The sequence below is a fragment of the Hippopotamus amphibius genome, chromosome 2 (genome assembly GCF_030028045.1).
Source record: "Hippopotamus amphibius kiboko isolate mHipAmp2 chromosome 2, mHipAmp2.hap2, whole genome shotgun sequence".
In the NCBI taxonomy this organism is placed as follows: domain Eukaryota; kingdom Metazoa; phylum Chordata; class Mammalia; order Artiodactyla; family Hippopotamidae; genus Hippopotamus; species Hippopotamus amphibius.
The window spans coordinates 192804610-192824173 of record NC_080187.1 but is presented as its reverse complement, the minus strand read 5'-3'; the positions used below and the strand labels follow the sequence as shown (position 1 = coordinate 192824173).

The window sequence follows — 19564 nt, the reverse complement described above, 5'->3', positions numbered from 1 at the left end:
AAACAATAAATAAGAGGGTCAGAGCACTTCTATTTTGTGTGTCTGTAATAACCTATCAAACAGACTTTGTGAGTTATTTACTTACACTGTTGCTGAATGAACTGCCTGCCGTTTAAGGGAGAAAGGGATTAGGATTTGGTTTCAGCTAGCTATGTTTTCTGGTATTTCTGCTTCCTCATTGAGCTTCCTGAATGGGTAGTGAGAATCTGGCTGATGTGGTCACCATGGTAGAAGAGGAGAGTTTTTCCCTAAGAGGCAGAGGTCTCCCCAAGAGAGAGGATAACTGGGCTTGATAACGAGGGGTCTCACCTGTATTCTTAGAAACCGGGGCCTTGCATAGTTGGGCAGGTAATCGGCCACGTGCTTAAAGAGTTTCCTTCCATCAAATTCATGGTCTTCCTTCATCTTGATGGAGGCCATGCCAATTCGACCCTCGTGACCTAGAGTTACGATGATAAAAGATCAGGTGTGTTGTAGCTGTTTACTTTATGATGCTTTGCTAGGTCAAAGAACAGTCAACTGAGACAACATTATGGCATGGGTTTCTTTTGGATGGCTGGAATATTTTTAAAATATATATTGGAGTTAAATTCTAAGGTGAATTAATGGTAACAACAAAACAACAAGCTATACACTGGTTGAGTCTTTGTTACTTGCCAGGCTCTTTACTTGAGTGTGTTTTATGTACTATCTCATTTAACCCTCATGACAACCTTCTGGAGAGGTACAAAGGTTATCTCCATTTTACAGGTGAAGAAACTGAGGCTTAATGACATTAAAAGACTTGTTCAAGTTCCCGCAGCAAATACTAGGCAGGGCCAGAGATGGAATTGAGGCAGCCGGGCTCCGGATCCCGTGTTTATCATCTTTCCCAGCAGCCTAGATGCAAATATCCCAATGGGAAAAAGGTTGAACTAGTGGCTGAAAGAAATTTTGGGGACTCTGGGGTAAAACCATTGCTCCACTATCATGGATAACCAGGCTTATGTTGTTCTTTAGGTCGCAGGTCAGGTCTGTTGCACTTCCAGGCACAGATGTGGCCTCTGAGACTTACTTATTTAATCATGGCTCCTAATAGCTTTGCCTCTGCATTCCAGAGAGGCTGCGGGACAGGAGGGTGAAGGCAGATCAAGGGTGAGCGGTGTGTGCCCACCATCCCCCCTCCCAGTTCCCTTCCCACCTTGATGTCTTGTAGTCCCAAGAGGTTGTACTCTCCATAGAGGAAACAGATCCTAACAGCTCTTTCTTCCCTGTCAGGCAGGGCTGTAAGTGGAGAGGTGTTTAGAACAATTACCATTGTTTTCTTCTGAGGACAGTGGTAATTACATATTAATACATCTTCTACTCGATCCAGCAGACCCAGTGGGAGTCCAGGTCCACTTCCCTGAACTACTTAACTGTAATCAGAGAGGGGGAAGGAGCCACCCCTAGTCACCTGGGCCCCAGCTTTCGAAATCTCTCCCATGGTGATTGTGTGTTTACCTGTGACTCTAAAGAAGGCAGAAAACAAGAGGAAAAATTATAAGAAAGGAAATGCATCCTCATTTGCTTTGCCTCTTATCTGAAGGAGGGGGTAGGGCACTGGAACCTCTTTCTCTAGGTGTCCCTGGTAGCTGTCTCAAGGGCACCGGTCTCAGGAATCTTGAATGTCTCCAACAAGCTCCTTTTAGAATTAAGGCAGAGGCTGATACGTTGCCTCTGGTAGAGGCAATGCCCAACTGAGAGATGAATGGGGCTATTGGATCTCAGGTCTCTGTCCTGACTCCCAGAGGTTGTCTGGGGCTAGTTTACCTCCAGGGGGAAGGTTTCTGTCTTCAGCAGTTCTAGCCAGAGCTGCACTATCCAATATGGTAGCCACTGGTCACATGTAGCTATTAAAACTAATTATAATTAAATAAAATGAAAAATTCCATTCCTCAGTTGCAGTAGCCACATTTCAAGCGCTCAACAGCCATATGATAGCTATTGGCTACCATAATGGACAGGGCAGATATAGAATATTTTCAGGACACTGGAGAAAGTTCTACTGATAATATAAAGTTCTAGAGAGTAGTTGGGCCGTTCTAGGCCCAATAAGTATTCTAGGCCCAAACCGAGAAGTTCTCTCCTGGTCCAAAGCTGAGATCTGTGAAGGCCTTGCTCAGCCCTTTGGAATTGAGAATCACCCTGGTGGACTGATGCTTTTCTCTAAATAGACCTGGCACATTTCTAGGCTGCAAGAGTGGCACTGAGAATCACAGAACCTGAAAATAGGAGAGACTTTAGGGTTCATCTCTAATCTTTTCACTGCTGCAAGAATTCTCACAGGATCCCCAGTGGACAACCAGCCTCTTTACACCAGGAGACAGCCCATTCTGTTGTAGCTCCCTCTAGTTACAGGAGAGTCCTCAGGCTAGAATTTGCTCCCCGGTCATTTCAATCCATCCATTTTCATTCTGTTCCCAGAGCAACACGAACACACCTGCTCCTTGTTCTACCTGACTGTCTCCCAATCATTTGAAACCCATTAGCCTCCTCTTCTTCATTCTACATCAATGGCTCCTAAACTTTACTGGTTGTCAGAATCACCTGGAAATTAAGAAAAGGCACAAACTTTGAGTCCCAAACCCCAGAGGCTCTGATCTGTGAGATCTGGGCTTTAAAAAGCTTCCAAAATGATTCTGATTACTGGGTAGATTTTCGGAAACACTAGGCCTCCATGCTTCTCAGACTCTAGTGTTTTTTAAGAACTGTGAAATTTTTAAGAATTGTTTTTTAAGAATTATTTTAGCTTTTTGAAAGCATACAATTCAGTGGTGTTTAGTACCGTCACAATGGTGTGCAACTATTACCAGTATATCATTCTAGAACATTTCCATCACCCCCAAACCGGACTTTATTGTTCTCAAGAATCGCTAGAGGTTTGGTGAAGACACAGTTCCCTGGGCCCCACACCAGAATTTCTGGTTCAGTAGGTTTGGGGTGGGCATTTTTAGCATGAGAAATATCTAATTTTTAACAAGCTCCTGGGCGATGATGCGGTTGCTGGCCCAGGGACCCCACTGTCAAGTGAGAAAAATGCACAACATGAGAGTTGTGAGTTAAGTTTTATTTGGGGCAAAATGAGGACTATAGCCCAGGAGACAGCACTTCAGAGAGCTCTGAGAAACTGCTCCAAAGAGGTAGGGGGGAAGGTCAACATATGTGATTTCAGTGAAGAGGGAGTACATGCAGTCAAGCACATATATTTTGCAGAAGGGAACTGCTAGTCACGAGGAGCAGATGTCACCGTGAAGGACGTTAGTGCTTTTCTAGATAGAGAGGGTACAAGCACTGGGGTCATAAAATCTTCTCCTGAAAACATCATCTGAAGACCTGTTCTGTCAGTTTTTCCCAGAGCACAGAGTGCCGGGTTCCTGAACTCCACCCTAAACTCCTTTCAGGGGGTGTTGAAGGTCGATGGCGGCTGCAGCAGCTCGTAATTCGATCCTTGCAGAGGGAGATGGCAAGTGCCAATTTGTAGGTGACACCACTTTGAAGAGCAGTGGATTAGGCCTTTCCATTTCATTTCCCAGACTCCCTTACCTTCTCATATTTATTCTTTTGTATTGTTACTTTAAAAAAATCCAGTATTTAGAAGTGCATGTGGGAGTTCCTAGGTGGTGCAGTGGTTAAGAATCTGCCTGCCAGTGCAGGGAACACGGGTTCGATCCCTGCCCCAGGAAGATCCCACATGCTGCGGAGCAACTAAGTCCAGGCACCACAACTATTGAGCCTGTGCACTAGAGCCCATGAACCACACTACTGAGCCTGTGTGCTGCAACTACTGAAGCCCACACGCCTAGAGCCCGTGCTCCACAACAAGCGAGGCCACCACAATAAGGAGCCTGTGCACCACAATAAAGAGTAGCCCCCACTCATCGCAACTAGAGAAAGCCCGTTTGCAGCAACGAAGACCCAACACAACCAATAAAGAAAGAAAGAAAGAAAGAAAGAAAGAAAGAAAGAAAGAAAGAAAGAAAGAAAGAAAGAAAAATTTAAAAAAAAGAGAGAGAGAAGTGCATGCAACCTTTCAGTTGGGGTCTGTGAGAGGCCAGAATGGCGCGATGGCTGACAACCACAACATGGGCCCTTATGTTAATTCAGCCTGAAGTCGAACATGAGAAGTATTCTGCACCCCTCAGACTCTGACCTGAGATGTGGCTACACTTCCTATGATGTCATTTTCACAGAGCTGGAGAGGAACAGGCAAGAGAAAGCCTCAAGTATTCTTTAAAAAACAAAAGGACAGCACAATGTCATGTGAAACCATCATAGCACAGGAAAAAGGGACTTGGAATTTCCATTTTGAATATAGATGAGAATCCCAAATACTGAGTTCTAGGGAATACCAATACCCCTAGTACCTTATATTTGGATAGTGTTTTGGAGGTTTTAATTCTCTCTGACATCTACAATTAAAAGGATTTCTTTCCTGACAACCCTCATGTACATATCTGATAAATATACATTTAGTATTTATGTAATTAAAGTGAATTAGTTTTCTTAACAATCTTAACTGCAGGCTTGGTATTATCCCTAATTTAGTGATTTGCCTGAAGTCAAACAGCCAGCAGGTGTTGGAGCCAGGACCCAAAATCAGACCTCACACGCCTCCCTCTGCTGGCAGAGGCAGATCTGTAGATGGAGGCTTGGTGACAGCACTTCGTGTGATGGCTCTGAAACTCAGTGGGCAAGCTGGGGTCAGGGACTTGCTTTAAAAGAAGAGTCTGGGAAAAATCAGCTCCTTCTTGGCTTTTTTCCTACAGCAACTGCACTTGTTCTTATTTGTGTCTCTGAGTTCAGAGGCCAAGATACCACTTCCAAGCTATCAGTCGTGACACATCTCTTCCTAAGGCACGCCTAATACTACATGGACCCCACATCTCCGAGCGATCTGGCTTTCTTGAGAGCCCAAGAAGAGCTGGGGAGTGGAACCACAGAGGAAGGCCAGATTCAAATGTACTGCCTTGGCTGATTTATAATGGCACATAACCAGACAAAAGCCCCTTACTCCCAGGAGGCTGGGAAAGAGTTGTTTGGTTCTCCAGCTGGCAGGAGAAAGTGATGACAAACTTTGTCCTGGGTTTAAAATTATGTTTCGTTAAAGTGTAGGAGTTTTGGCATAGATTTATAACATCTCGTGCTTACCTGGCACGGACACGCCATAAACATTCACTTCTTGGACAAAGTCCACCAGTCCTACTATGTCAGCAACTTCAGTTGTAGCCACATTTTCCCCTTTCCACCTGGAAGAAAAGGCAAGGTTAGCAGAGGTCACTGGTGGTCTGTGGCCCAGGTGGTCTGTGGCAGGTGTTTCCTCCAGACCTCTGTGGGGTGGCTGTGCTTGTCTTCCTCACCTTGGCCCCCAAACTCTCCAACTTAGTCATGGGAGAGGCATCCTCCTTGAGGCGTGAAAGACAAAGGCATAGAACTAAATAATAAAATGTGGAATTTTAACCTCACCACATGTGATGTGATACACAGAATGATGTTCTAACATTCAAATATAGGTTTGGCCTAAGAAAGGCACTAGAAATCAAAAATAAATCTCAATGATTTTTGCTGTGTTTAGGTCTCTCACTTTCCTCATTTACTAACTTTAGCTGCTATTTAATTCAGTTAGTAAATTTCTATTAAATCGAATTTCATACTTGTATTTCAGAGTCTTGTGGCAATGAAAAAGCTTTTAATAAGGAAGAAAATTTCATACTTTATTTGTAGGCAGAATAATATTAATGCCCAATCAGGTGCTACTTTTTCACTTAATAAAGAGTTAAACTTTGTCTTACATTTAAAAATTCTTTGCGTCTCCCAGAAGTATCTTTTTAGTAACATGAAGGTGGCATAAAATAATGATATAGGCCCAGAGTCATGTGATATTAGAGATGCAACGAACCCTAAGGATCATTGGGATCCTCATTTCATGGGTGAAGGAACCGAGGTGGAGAAAGGTTATCTGCCTTGATAACACAGCTGCTCAGGGGTAAGAGGAAGCCTGGGAGCTGAGTTTTTCTCATTCATATCCATGCTCTTGCTGCTACAGCCAGACAACTTCCATCTCTTCCTCATTCATTCGTGCAAAAAGTAATCACTGTGCTAGGTGCTGGGGGGCGAACAACAGACACAGGGTCTGGCCTCGGGGAGGAAGGAAGCTGGTTCAACAAAGTGGCTTGAGGCTGGAGGACAATGCTGTTGCTGAGAATTAATTTCATGGCCTATTACAAGGACTTTCAAAGTCCACTATGCTGACGTTAGGGTTCTGTGGGGAGCCATCTGGTTGAGGATGAGAGTGGGAGGTGGGGGAGCAGATGGGGCTCGGAACCCTCACCTCCTCTTCAATTAGATCAGCTTCACACAATTTGCATTTGATTTTATCTGAAGAAAAGCCTCCTGATAGGAAACAGTGTGAAAATCCATGACTGACCTGAGTGAGCAGTAATAACTGAGGATACATGAGAGGAATTGGACAGACGAAGTTATTTAGGTGCTGAAAATCAGACACAGGTTTTCTCTCCTAGTCTCACCTGGTGTTGCTCAACCAAGTTAACTGTGCGCTGCAGAGTGACACGGCATGTATTTTGCTCCTTATTTTCTGGGAATACAGGAGGTTGAATTGACACGTCAAAGAGAGAAGGAAATGGAGCACCTAAACCAAAGTGGAATGTGACTCTAATTTAAGAGTAAGCCAAATTGTGCATGTATTTGTTTTTGACTCAAAAATTCAGAGAAACCAACCGGAATGTGTCTCCAACCCTGTCGTGGAAGTAGATAAAATTGTCTTGGTCAATCATTAAGAGATCTCCGCTGTTGAAATAGAGGTCTCCTTTCTTAAAGACATCTCTCAGTTTTTTCTTCTCTGTCTGAGTCTTTCCACCAGCATAGCCACTAAATGGTGTGAGTTGTGTGATCTTGCAAACCAGGAGTCCGACTTCACCTAAGACAGTAGAAAGTAAACTGTTATTTTATATGCTAGCAGTAGGCAAATTTTAGTGTTAACCTTCTTTTAAAACTGATGGCAAACAACCCATGGGCAACAAGTTGGCTGCAGGAAGAGTCATTTTAGGTGCACATGTACATATATTTCCATGTATCTCACATACACATGTATATACACCGCGTGCGCACGCACACATACACAGAGTACATTATTCTCTATGGCCGCACATTTGTAATTCTTTTAATACTAATCTTTTACTGAATAATGATTTACACACACAATTAGACAAACGCATAGCAGTTTGAGCTTACAGGTGAAGGCCCGCTAAAGCTAACTATAGTTTTGTAACCATAATTACACATCCCATTCCACAAAATGCTTACCTCATAATCAAGAAGTTATTAAGCTAGGTTTCAAATTATAGTTATATTACATGTAGTGGTAAATAACTACCTTTTGAAATTTCTCTGTTTCTGAGTATGAAAACAAACCTCTTTTTCCCCCCACTCTGATAAATTTTACCATGTGTTCATTTTAGCAATGATATGTTAGTTCTTAAGAGTCACTTGGTTAAGGTAAGAAAAGGCACAGGTAAATTGAACAAAAATCCACTGTACCTTTGGGAACTTTGATGCAATATCCATTTTCATCTCGAACGGGTTCATCTTTCTCCACATCATATTTAATCAGCTCAAAAATTATGGCTTTCTAGAAAAATTAAAATGGATCATCTTGCGTACACATTCTTTCATAAATTTTTCTTTTTTATTGTGGTATAGCATACATAAAATATATAAAGTGCGCATACTTTGTGTACAGCTTGATGAATTTTTACATATGCTTACACTTATGTAACTACTGCCCGGGGTCAAGATACCAAACATTTTCATTACCTGAAAAAGTTTGCTCCTGCTCCTTTCTGTCAAGTCACTATTCTGACTTTTATTGCCATCAAGTAGCCTTAAGCATCAAATAAGTGAAGTAAATATGTGCCTTAGTATCTGCTGCTTTCACTAAACATAATGTCTGTGATATCCATCCCTCCCTGTTGGTGTTTGTGTAGGTGGTGCACTTTTTATTGTCATGCAACTTTGCTCGTATTAATATACCACAATTTATTTATCCCTTCTCTTGTTAATGGACATCTGGATTGTTTCTAGTTTTAGACTACTAAATATAAAGCTGTTACGAACATTCTCATACGTGTTTTTTGGTGGACATATCACAAGTGGGCTTTTACAATCTTGTTTAACCTTAATACACCACTGTTAGATGTTTCACATTCTAGGCACGTGTTATTCAATACATTTACGATTCAATGATATAATGGTATAACTTGTTTCATGCCCATGGCTATAAATTTATTAAACTTCCACCATAGTTCATGTTACTATAATTCAAGGGCATAAGAATTTAAATTTATGTAATTCAGTAAGAGCAATAAGTATATCATTTTCTATATTGGCAGCAAAATACAAATGTGACAGTATTTAGATTTAATTATAAACCATGATTACTATGTCCATTTCAAATTTATATTCAAAACTATATGATGAATTAACAATCATATGCTTTGGTAGTAGCAGATAACCATTAAAAACCAAATAAGCATTCATAGCCAACAAATGAAGATCTTGTCTATTTGCAAGAATGTAAAAAATTTTGGGGTGGTAGATAATGCTTCTTTCCCTATCAAATGCAGGGTCATTTTCCTTTTTTTTTCTAGTTAAAAAAATACGGTTTTGTGTAAAGTAGAAAAACTGACAGTAAAACATGGCAATCAATGGATGAGAAGCAGAGAACTAGTAACACACAATACCAACTTCTCAGGTCCTCAGGTTTGGTTCCAAATGAAAGTTTCCCTGAAATGCACGTTTTTGAGGGTCAGTAGTGACAACATAGATAGCTTGCACCAGGCTTCAGCTCAGTTTTCTGGCCTCTCTTGTTTTGCACTGCATTTAGCCTGGGTATCCAAGGTTTGGGCTAGTCCAGGCTGGCCTGACGCTAACTAGAGAAGATTGACCCTCTCAGCAGCGATTCCAGTGGGGAGTGGAAAATTGATTCTCAGTCTGTATCAGGGCTGCCAAGTAGAATTTTCTGTGATGATGGAAGTGTCCTATAACTGTAGTACTCAATGTGGTACTCAGTAAACACATGTGGCTGATGAGCACTTGAAATGTGGCTAGGGCGAATGAAGAACTGATTAAAAATTTACTTAATTTAAAGAGCCACGTGTAGCTAGTGGCTACTGTACTGGATGGCACAGGTGTGGAGGACAGTGGAGGGACATGTGTAGCATAGGTTTGGCTGTTATTGTTAGAGAGGTTCCTTGGACTTGGGAATGCCTGGAGATCAGGCCAGACTACAAGGAATGGAATGGTAATAATCTTTACAGCTAATAACTGTTCAAGGCTATTGTATGACAGGCATTGGGCTATATCCTATTTAATGTAATCCTTTCAACAACTCTTTTCCCTTATTACACTGAGTTCAGGCCAGGCGCTAGGCTCTATATTTTCTCTTTCTGTCTCTGTTTTATAGATTCTGAAGTTGAGGCCTAAGGCATGACCTTGGGCTAGTCTGTGATGGTAGTGGAATTGGATCTCTTGGGCCAGATCTCTTATGCACAGGGACTATTGTCCTCTGTACTTTGCTGGTCAGTCCCTGGGGGCACAGGTTGCCTGGGAGCTCTGGTGAGGCTGTTTCATGCCCAGGCAGGATGAGCTGCCTGAGGCATAACAACAGTCATGACTGCTTAAGCCAGTGAAGGTTTAGCATTTGCTGAATATGTCTGGAATTTTGCAGAATAGGTGGTCACCTGGAAGACTGACTGCTCGAGCACAAAAAAAGGCAAAGGGAGTGTCTGGAGATGATGAGGCAGTAAAGTGACGGAGAGGGAAAAGAGAATGCTGTGTGAGTTGGCTTACACATAAGAAATATCTTTCTGGTGTAGTTACTAGGTGAACACAAATGTTTATAAGATCCTAGAACTTGGATGCATCCTGGTTCTCTTGAAGGAGTGGTTCTTAACCCTGGCTGAATAGCTTTAAAAAAATGACGGATGCCTGGACCCCCTCTCAGAACAACTGAATCCAGAGCTCAGGGGGTAGGGCCCTTGCACCTATATGTAAAAAAGTTCCCCCGGTGATGGTAACATACAGCACAATGGAACGGAAATACCACATTTCACAGTGTGCAGTAAACATACAGAACATACACAAACATACGCAAGTATAAATGGCATTAGAAGACTTCAAAGAAGTTGCAAATGGCAAAGGCATAATGGGTTGTTATTAATAGAAATTAATATTTTAAAATTAGAGGACCCTGTCATTTTTAGGTCACTGTCACAGAGAGTGAGCAAAACCTCTCTTGGTGATTTGGATGGGCTGTGGCTCTGAGACTGCCTGGGATTCGGATAATAACATCACTATGACATAGCTTTAAAGAAATTTCCTTGTGCTGGAAAGCTGGCTACAGATGCTCTCATTTTTCAATGTACTTACTTTATGAAGGTAGTTTAATCTTCCAACAGCACCAATTTTTCTCGGGTAATTCACAAATGCGACATTGCCTTCCGTAGAAGCATAGAACTCATAAATGTGAATGTCCCCAAATCTCTTGATGAATTCCCTCCACACGTCTCCTCGCAAGCCATTTCCTATTGCCAGTCTGACTTTATGGTCGCCATCGTTTGGTTTCTGTGGCAGGAGGAAGAAGAGACCAAACTGAAACATCTTTGGAGACTGTACTTACATATTAATAATATGTAAATAAAATGTTCCCATTTTCCTCTTGCATTGTCAAGTAAAGAGCATTATTACTTAACATAGTCCAGGAGAGAGAGAGAATCATTTTTCTATAGTCATTCAAGAGCATTCACGTGAGGGCCTGGCGGGACTGGAGAGAAGACTCTTGACCATGCGTTCATTTAACAGGTAGACCCAGCGGTCACAAGAGCAGGTAGAGCTGAACCAACACAGTGAAACAGTTCTGATGGGAGGGGAACGGGAAGAGAGGGAGGAAGCCGGCTCGCAGTTGCCTCAGGTGGCCTGGGAGGAATATGCTTTGCTATAAATAAAAATCACAAAGGAAAAGCTGTTTTGAGAATAAGAATTGAAAGTAGAGCTTGTATCAGCAAGAAAGGTGGATGAGGACTGGGCTGCTTTCCATTCAATCACATTTATGAAGCCCTACAAATATGTCCAAACCTTGGGTAATTTCAATGATATTTTATATTAATAAGGCATTTGATGTGATGTCAGGAGATCACAGCCGTGAGGGAGGGTCAGGTAAATAAGCATAATCTTAACTTGCAAAATCTGTAACTCCATGACCTTTACTCTAACTGAAAACAGGATGGAATGGGGTAGAAGTGCTATGCAGCGAGGATTCTCCTCTCCTATCAAATGTGAGTTTCTCTGACTGAACAGCAATTTGCTTAAAGGAGCAAATGTTCTAAAGAGTATTTTGTACATTATTTCCAGCTCTGTGAAATCACTGTGAAGCAATGTTAGAATAAGAGATCCTTTTTGAAAAAAACTGTTTGCAGAGAGAGGCTGGCAGTTCTCTGACAAGGGAAGGACCTTTGACATGGCAGTTAAAAACCAAACCAAACAAACCTTGTATTGGTTTCCATGTGAGAGGAGCTAAGGAGTCCGTGGAGCAGCGTGTATGCATTCAGTTTTTAAGTAGCTCCTTGGTTAAAACTTGGGTGGTGAAGTTCTTTCAGGGGTCCGAACCAGCCAGGTGGACGGTACTTGTCACTAGTTAAACCTGGGCCCCTTGTGCCGTCTTTTTGAGGAGGAAATGGAGAGAGAGAGGGAGATAGAGAGACTGGTGGCTCGGTGCCAGTGTTTCTCACCCAGGGTGTTGAAGAGACTTCCCTGAGAAGCCTTCTTAACCCCTCATGAGCCCATTCATTCTGACTGAGTGGGAACCTATTCTCTTCATCAGCTCTCTCGGCCTCTGGGTCACTGAATTGATTTCCTTTTATGATTACCGAGTACCTCCGAGTCTGGAGACCACACACCTGGTTTGCCAGGGCCGGGCCTGGTTTACACCTGTTGTCCTGATGTGCTTATTAGCGACACTCCTTTCACTCTCAAAAGTCCCTGTTTGGTTAGTGACTGATAGGGTCACCCTGTCCATAAAGCACTACTCTCCTCAGCAAGGATTGTCAGTTTTCCAGAGACCACCCTTGCTTCACACTGCCACTCTGAGAATAAAATATCATGAATGTTTGTGGAATACTTACTTTTGCTTAAAAACAACCAGGTGACCTGGGGCTGACCTGGTCCCAGGCCTGCGTGAGAAGCTCCAAAGCAGCATTCCAGTGTGTAAACCCGAGACCTTACTTCTATATGCAGCCCACAATCGCCCTCTTAGTTCATTTCCTCGTCTACCGGGTGGTGAACACCGATCTCTCACATTAGACCGTAAGCTCCTTTGAAGCCAGATCTCTCTATCATCCACAGTGGCTGGGCCTGTGCTTTGCATACAGTGCAATTCCCGCAGAAAAAGACGAAATAACCTCCACCAGGAACCCCTCAACTTCCCTGTTCGACAGTTAATGGCCAGGGCAGGGCTTAGGGTGCAGGAGCCCCCAGTGCCCCGGATATGCGGGACGCGGGCCAGCCTCACAGGTGCAGCTGTCACCGGCAGGTGCCAGGCAGCTGGGCTCACAGTCACAATACTACTGGCTTAGTTTTCATCATAAACAGAGGGATCTTATTACATCAGCAGAAGGGATTAAGGCTGCAGGCTGGGAATGTTTGTGGACACGAATGGAGGGATCCTGGAGCCGTCAGAGATGCCTGGTTCTCACCTAAGGGCCTGAGAGCACTTGTGTCTTCCAAAAGGAGAAAGTGTTTCCTTATCACGAAAGCCACTCCGCAAAGGAACTGTTTTTTAGGTCAAGGGTCACCTGCTCATTTTTCTTTAACAAAGATCGAACATTCTATTCCACATTAGAGGTGAGGTGCAACATGAAAACACACCTCGGGGATTTTAATCCACTGTGGACTGAATGACTGATGAAGGGTGAGAGGTCAGGCTGTCCAGGGAGGGTGCAGGGCACCTGGTAATCAGAGGAAGCAGAAGACTTTTATTGAGGGCTTTGCTATGTGTCAGGCAATTGCCCTGCATTATCTTAAGGTTCTCAGGAGCCCTACTGAAATGTGAGAGGTAATCAAGTATTTGCCTCATATTACAACTGAGGAAATGGAGCTTTGAGAAGTTTAAGATAATTTGCCCAAGATCACACAGGTGTCCCAAAATTCAAATCCAAATCTACATGACTTCGGAGATGTCTTTTCCTTAGTTAAAAAAATAAAGTGACACCCACACACGGTTTAAGAACCAAATAGTACTGAAAGGCTTTTACATGAAGAAATGTTATTCCATTTATCTGTCCTCATCCTTTGCCTCCAGCCTACCACCCAGGGGCAGACACTTTTAACCCTTGTAGCTGTGTCGTCTTACCTCCATATTTCTAAATATCTTTCGATTAATCACTTTTGACGTTATTTACTGATTTCCTATCGTGCTGGGTGGGGATTAAGCTCTCTCCCAATTTTTCAATGTCACAATTTTTGGTTAAATCAATATTTACTGCTCACATTACTTTGCCCCTAATCCACCACTGATGAGCTAGCATAATAGACTCTGAACAATTCTTGAACAGATGTTGGTTTTTCCTGGGATTAATTTCCTCCCTGCCCATTTGCTTTATTTTCTTACTTTCTATTTGTGATTCTCTCCTTACCCTCCAAAAGCATCTAAATACAATATTCCTCCTTCTATCAGATGATATTATTTCCTTTTTTCCATTTTTCCTCCTTTTATGCTTTTGCTCCAATCTGGACTAGTTCTCCAGTCCTGGGAATACTCTTCGCCTCTCTTTCCTGGATCCTATGTCTTTTCTTCTTCTTTTTTTACTCTCCTGTTTGGATGGAATACTTCCTCTAGGAACTTCCTAAAGGAGGGTATACAGGAGGTAAATTTTTTTGAGACTTTGAATGTCTGAAAATATTCTTATTTTACACTTGATTGATAACTTGATTGGATATAAAATTCTAGATAGGTAATAATGTTTACTTAGAATTTTGAAGGCACTACTCCCTGTGGCTTTCAGCTTGAGTGTTACTGTTGGCAAGTCAAATGTTATTCTTATAGAATCTTCTGTCTCTCTCTTTTGATAGTCTTAACTATCATCATAGCATAGTTTAAGAATTTTTAAAAAAAATTCCACTCGTTTTATTAGGTACTCAATTAGCCCTTTCAATCTGTCCTTCAGTTATGGGAACTTTTCTTGTATTATTTCTTTAATCATTTCCTCCTCTCCATTTTCGCTATCCTTTCCCCAATTTCTATTAACCAAATATTGGATCTTTTGGATTGATCCTCTAATTTTCTTACTTTTTCTCCCCTCATGTCTATCACTTTGTCTTTCCTCCAATTTTCTGTAAGATTTCTCAACTTTATTTTCCAACCTTTCTATGGATCAAGTAATTTTTAAATCATATTTTTATTTTTCAGGAGGTCTTATTCTGTTTTTTTTTTTGATAGCATACTATTTTTGTTTTATGGATATAATATCTTCTCTAATATTTCTGAGAATATTATTGATTTCTGGAAGTCTTCTCCTGCTCTTTGAATTGATGCTGCTTTTTCTTCTTCTTTTGAAAAAATGATCTTTCCTGTTAGAGACTTTCCTTTGATATCTGTTCATATTTAGGAGTAAGGCAACAAAAAGATGTTTGAGCCACTTTGTGTGGTGGGGAGGGCTTGCCAGGTGGGCTGCACTGTTTGATGATGGGGCAGTAAGCCAATGTCCAGTTTCTTTTCTGAGAATGTTCAGTTCTTCCTAAGGATAACTCTCCTCCAATCTCTTGCCTGAAAGCATAAATTGACTACTGGAGTTCTGGAAACTGTGCAGGGGAAGGAAGGTGGGGTCTCCCTGGTCAGTAAATAGACAGTTATTCAATCTCTGTTCTCAGTGCCTCATCCCTGCCCTCCTCTGCTCTTGGGGTCCTTGAGTTCAAAGCTTCTCTAGGTCTTTTCCAGAGAATAAGCCTCCTGTCTCCTACAGAAGTGGGATATGGGAGCAGCACATATAGCTGTTTAATATACAGACTTTCAAAAATCATCCTGTTTTCAAGCCTGGTACCTCATTCAAACTTCAGTTGTATTTGGTGCCTCCAATTTCTCAGGCTTTAGGAAGTCAATTGGCTTCCTTCTCAAGTTTCACCCCCTCAGCCCTGCTAAGGCAATGGACTTCATCTTTTAGCTCTCTGTACTATGTAGTTCTTGGTTGCAATGTCGCTTAGTTTCTAAGACGATAGCGCTTGTGTGTCTTTTTCTTGTCCTCTTCATTTTTGGGAGACTTCCAAGAGGTGAAAGGGCAGAAGCTATTCACTATCTTAGAAAAATTCCTGAGTCCATGTCCTTAACAACTAATATGCTATACTTCTGCTTGACTCCCTGAGGAGAAAATAAAGCACCCAACGACAGGAGTGAAAGGGTGAAACTCAACCTTTTCGCTTTATAGAAGAAGGCCTTCTGCCTCTAGTGTATCTTCCCACTGCACCCAAAGGGACTGTTTTTAAAAACCACCTGCCACATCACTCTCAGGACCTTTCATGGTGCTTTATCACATTCACACTTGCGTCTCCACACAGTAAAACTCTTGCTACCTGGCCCAGCCAAACAGCCTCGCCTCCTGCAGCGCTGCTTACAGGTCCCAATATGTCAGGTGCTTTATTCCACTGCTCTGCACATGCTGTTCCAGCTAACCATTAGCTCTTCTTTCCCTGCACAGCTGGAAAACTCCTCTGCACCCTTCAAAACTCAACTCTCTGGCAAACCTTCCCTGATTCTGCTCTCTGTCTCTCTTTCCCCTGGTCTACCCCTGTCCTGGACAAACTGGTCACTCTCTATTCTGTGCTGCTACATACTCCACCATTCTATTTTCTTTTTTAAGAGTATTTTTTTTGAAGTAGACCATTTTTACAGTCTTTATTGAATTTATTACAATATTGCTTCTGTTAAATGTTTTGTTTTATTTTGGCCAAGAGGCATGTGGGATCTTAGTTCCCCAACCAGGGATTGAACATGCACCCCCTGCATTGGAAGGCAAAGCCTTAACCACTGGACAACCAGGGAAGTTCCCCTCCATTTTGTTTTCTATCTGAATGGCGGTGGTACAGATACAGACATTTTAGGCTAGGAAAGGACGACAGAGGTTATCTAATTTTGGAGAGAAGGCAGAAAACACAAGGGAGGTGAGCTGAGTCTATTCAGCTGTTTCAGTGTTCTGGTCTATCTTATTTCCCCTTCCAAATATCAAATTTAAAAAATTTTTGTTCTAGGTCTGTGAAACATGCCATTGGTAATTTGATAGGGATTTCACTGAATCTGTAGATTGCCTTGGATAGTATAGTCATTTTGATAATATTGATTTTTCCAATCCAAGAACATGGTATATCTTTCCATCTGCTTGTATTGTCTTCAATTTCTTTCATCAGTGTCTTACTATAGGTTTCAGAGTACAGGTCTTTTGTCTCCTTAGGTAGATTTATTCCTAGGTATTTTATTATTTTTGATGCGATGGTAAATGCTATTGTTTCTTGAATTTCTCTTTCTGAACTTTCATTGTTAGTGTATAGAAATGCAACAGATTTCTATGTATTAATTTTGTATCCTGCAACTTTACCAAATTCATTGATGAGCTCTAGTAGTTTTCAGGTAGCATCTTTAGAATTGTCTATGTATAGTATCATGTCATCTGCAAACAGTGACAGTTTAACTTCTTCTTTTACAATTTGGATTCCTTTTATTTCTTTTTCTTCTCTGACTGCTGTAGCTAGGACTTCCAAAACTATGTCAAATAAAAGTGGTGAGAGTGGACATTCTTTTCTTGTACCCGATCTTAGAGGCAATGCTTTCCATTATTCACCATTGAATATGATGTTAGCTGTAGGTTTGTTGTATATGGCCTTTATTATGTTGAGGTAGGTTCCCTCTATGCCCACTTTCTGGAGAGCTTTTATCATAAATGGGTGTTGACTTTTGTCAAAAGATTTTTCTGCATCTATTGAGATGATCATATAGTTTTTATTCTTCATTTTGTTGATGTGCTAAATCTACATTAATTGATTTATGGATACTGAAAATTCTTTGCATCCCTGTGATAAATCACACTTGATCATCGTGTATGATCCTTTTAACGTGTTGTTGGATTTGGTTTGCTAATATTTTGTTGAGGATTTTTATACCTATGTTCATCAGTGATGTTGGCCTATAGTTTTATTTTTTGTGTTGTCTTTGTCTGATTTTGGTATCAGGGTGATGGTGGCCTTGTAGAATGAGCTTGGGAGTGTTCCTGCCTCTGCAACTTTTTGGAAGACTTTGAGAAGGATGGTTGTTAGCTCTTCTCTAAATGTTTTATAGAATTCACCTGTGAAGCCATCTGGTCCTGGACTTTTGTTTGTTGGGAGTTTTTAAATCACAGTTCCAGTTTCAGTACTTGTGATTTGTCTGTTCATATTTTCTAATTCTTCCTGGTTCAGTCTTGGGAAATTGTACCTTTCTAAGAATTTGTCCATTTCTTCCAAGTTGTCCATTTTATTGGCATACAGTTGCTTATAATAGTCTCTTATGATCCCTTTGTATTTCTGTGGTGTCCATTGTAACCTCTCCTTTTTCATTTCTAATTTTATTGATTTGAGCCCTCTCCCTTTTTTTTCTTGATAAGTCTGGCTAAAGGTTTATCAATTTTGTTTATCTTCTCAAAGAACCAGCTTTTAGTTTCATTGATCTCTGCTATTGTTTTCTTTCTTTGTCTCTATTTCCTTTATTTCTGCTCTGATCTTTATGATTTCTTTCCTTCTACTAACTTTTGGTTTTGTTTGTTTTTCTTTTTCTAGTTGCTTTAGGTGTAAGGTTAGGTTGTTTATTTGAGATTTTTCTTATTTCCTGAGGTAAGATTATATTGCTATAAACTTCCCTCTTAGAACTGCTTTTACTGCATCCCATAGGTTTTGGATCATTGTGCTTTCATTTTCATTTGTCTCTATGTATTTTTTGATTTCCTCTTTGATTCCTTCAGTGATCCATTGATTGTTTAGTAGCATATTGTTTAGCCTCCAAACACAATTAAGTTTTTGTGATTTTTACAGTTTTTTTTTCTTGTAGCTTATTTCTAATTTCATAGTGTTGTGGTTGGAAAAGATGCTTGATAGGATTCCAATTTTCTTAAATTTACTGAGGCTCACTTTGTGGCCCAGCATGTGGTCAATCCTGGAGAATGTTTGGTGTGCACTTGAGAAGAATGTGTATTATGTTGCTTTCGGATAGAATGATCTATAAATATCAATTAAGTGCATCTGGTATAATGTGTCATTTAAGGCCTTTGTTTCCTTATTGATTTTCTGTCTGGATGATCTGTCCATTGATGAAAGTGGGGTGTTAAAGTCCCCTACTATTATTGTGTTACTGTTGATGTCTCCCTTTTTGGCTGTGAGTATTTGCCTTATATGAGGATGAGTCAAAAATTATCTGCATTCTGGCTGTAGAATTTATTTTAATTAACTTTTAGAAAAGACAAATACATCATTTTTCAACATAATCTCCTTGCTTTTCAATACACGTCGTCTATCTGTCAACAAGCTTTCATATTCCCTCATTAAAAAATGTTTTAGGCTGTGCTGTGAATCATGAATGCACCACTGTCTTCATTTCTTCATCAGAAGTGAATCTGGCTCCTTCTTGATGGCTAACACTTGTGCAACCTTCCTTGAACTTCTCTATCTAGTCATACACACTTCTTCACGGCAAAACACTTTCTCCATACTGTGCACAAAGTCTTTGATAAATAATGTCACCAGGTACACCCTCAGACCACAAAAATACAAATCACTGCACGCTGCTCTTCTTTTGTGCAAATCACAAGTGGGGCATCCATTTTTGCTTGCACCGCAGTTACAAATGAACTGATGTAACACATTCACACCTGCACAGCAGTTACTGGGGAGACAGTAGTATTGAACAGAAATCACTGATAAGACATGGCAGCCAACAGAAGTTTTAATATAACCAGAGTGCGGATAATTTTTGACTCACTCTTGTATATTGAGGTGCTCCTATGTTGGGTCCATATGTTAAGACTCATTATAACTTCTTCTTGGGTTGATCTCTTGATCGTTATGTAGTGACCTTCTTTGTCTTATATAGCAGTCTTTATTTTAAAGTCTATTTTATCTGATATGAGTATTGTTACTCCAGCTCTCTTTTGATTTCCATTTGCATGGAATACCTTCTTCCATCCCCTCACTTTCAGTCTGTATGTGTCCCTAGGTCTGAAATGGATCTCTTGTAGACAGCATATATATGGGTCTTGTTTTTGTATCCATTCTGCCAGTCTGTGTCTTTTGGTTGGAGCATTTAATCCATTTACATTTAAAGTAATTATTGATATGTATGTTCCTATTGACATTTTCTTAGTCGTTTTGGGTTTCTTTTTGTACATCTTTTTACTTCCCTTCCTCTTTAGTTCTCTTTTCTTGTGGCTTGATGACTATCTTTAGTGTTGTGTTTGTATCTATT

General features: G+C 41.0%; 1 protein-coding gene across 1 annotated transcript in view; it reads right to left on the bottom strand.

Moving 5' to 3' along the window:
• SLC27A2 (solute carrier family 27 member 2) overlaps nucleotides 1–19564 on the bottom strand; it is a 46482-nt gene that overhangs the window by 1130 nt on the left and 25788 nt on the right. The window contains exons 5-9 of the mRNA XM_057724036.1: nucleotides 10465–10659; nucleotides 7576–7666; nucleotides 6757–6955; nucleotides 5170–5267; nucleotides 310–440 (exon numbers count right to left, since the gene is read on the bottom strand). Coding sequence (XP_057580019.1) covers nucleotides 310–440; nucleotides 5170–5267; nucleotides 6757–6955; nucleotides 7576–7666; nucleotides 10465–10659 — 714 coding nt within the window. The remainder of the gene's footprint in view (nucleotides 1–309; nucleotides 441–5169; nucleotides 5268–6756; nucleotides 6956–7575; nucleotides 7667–10464; nucleotides 10660–19564) is intronic.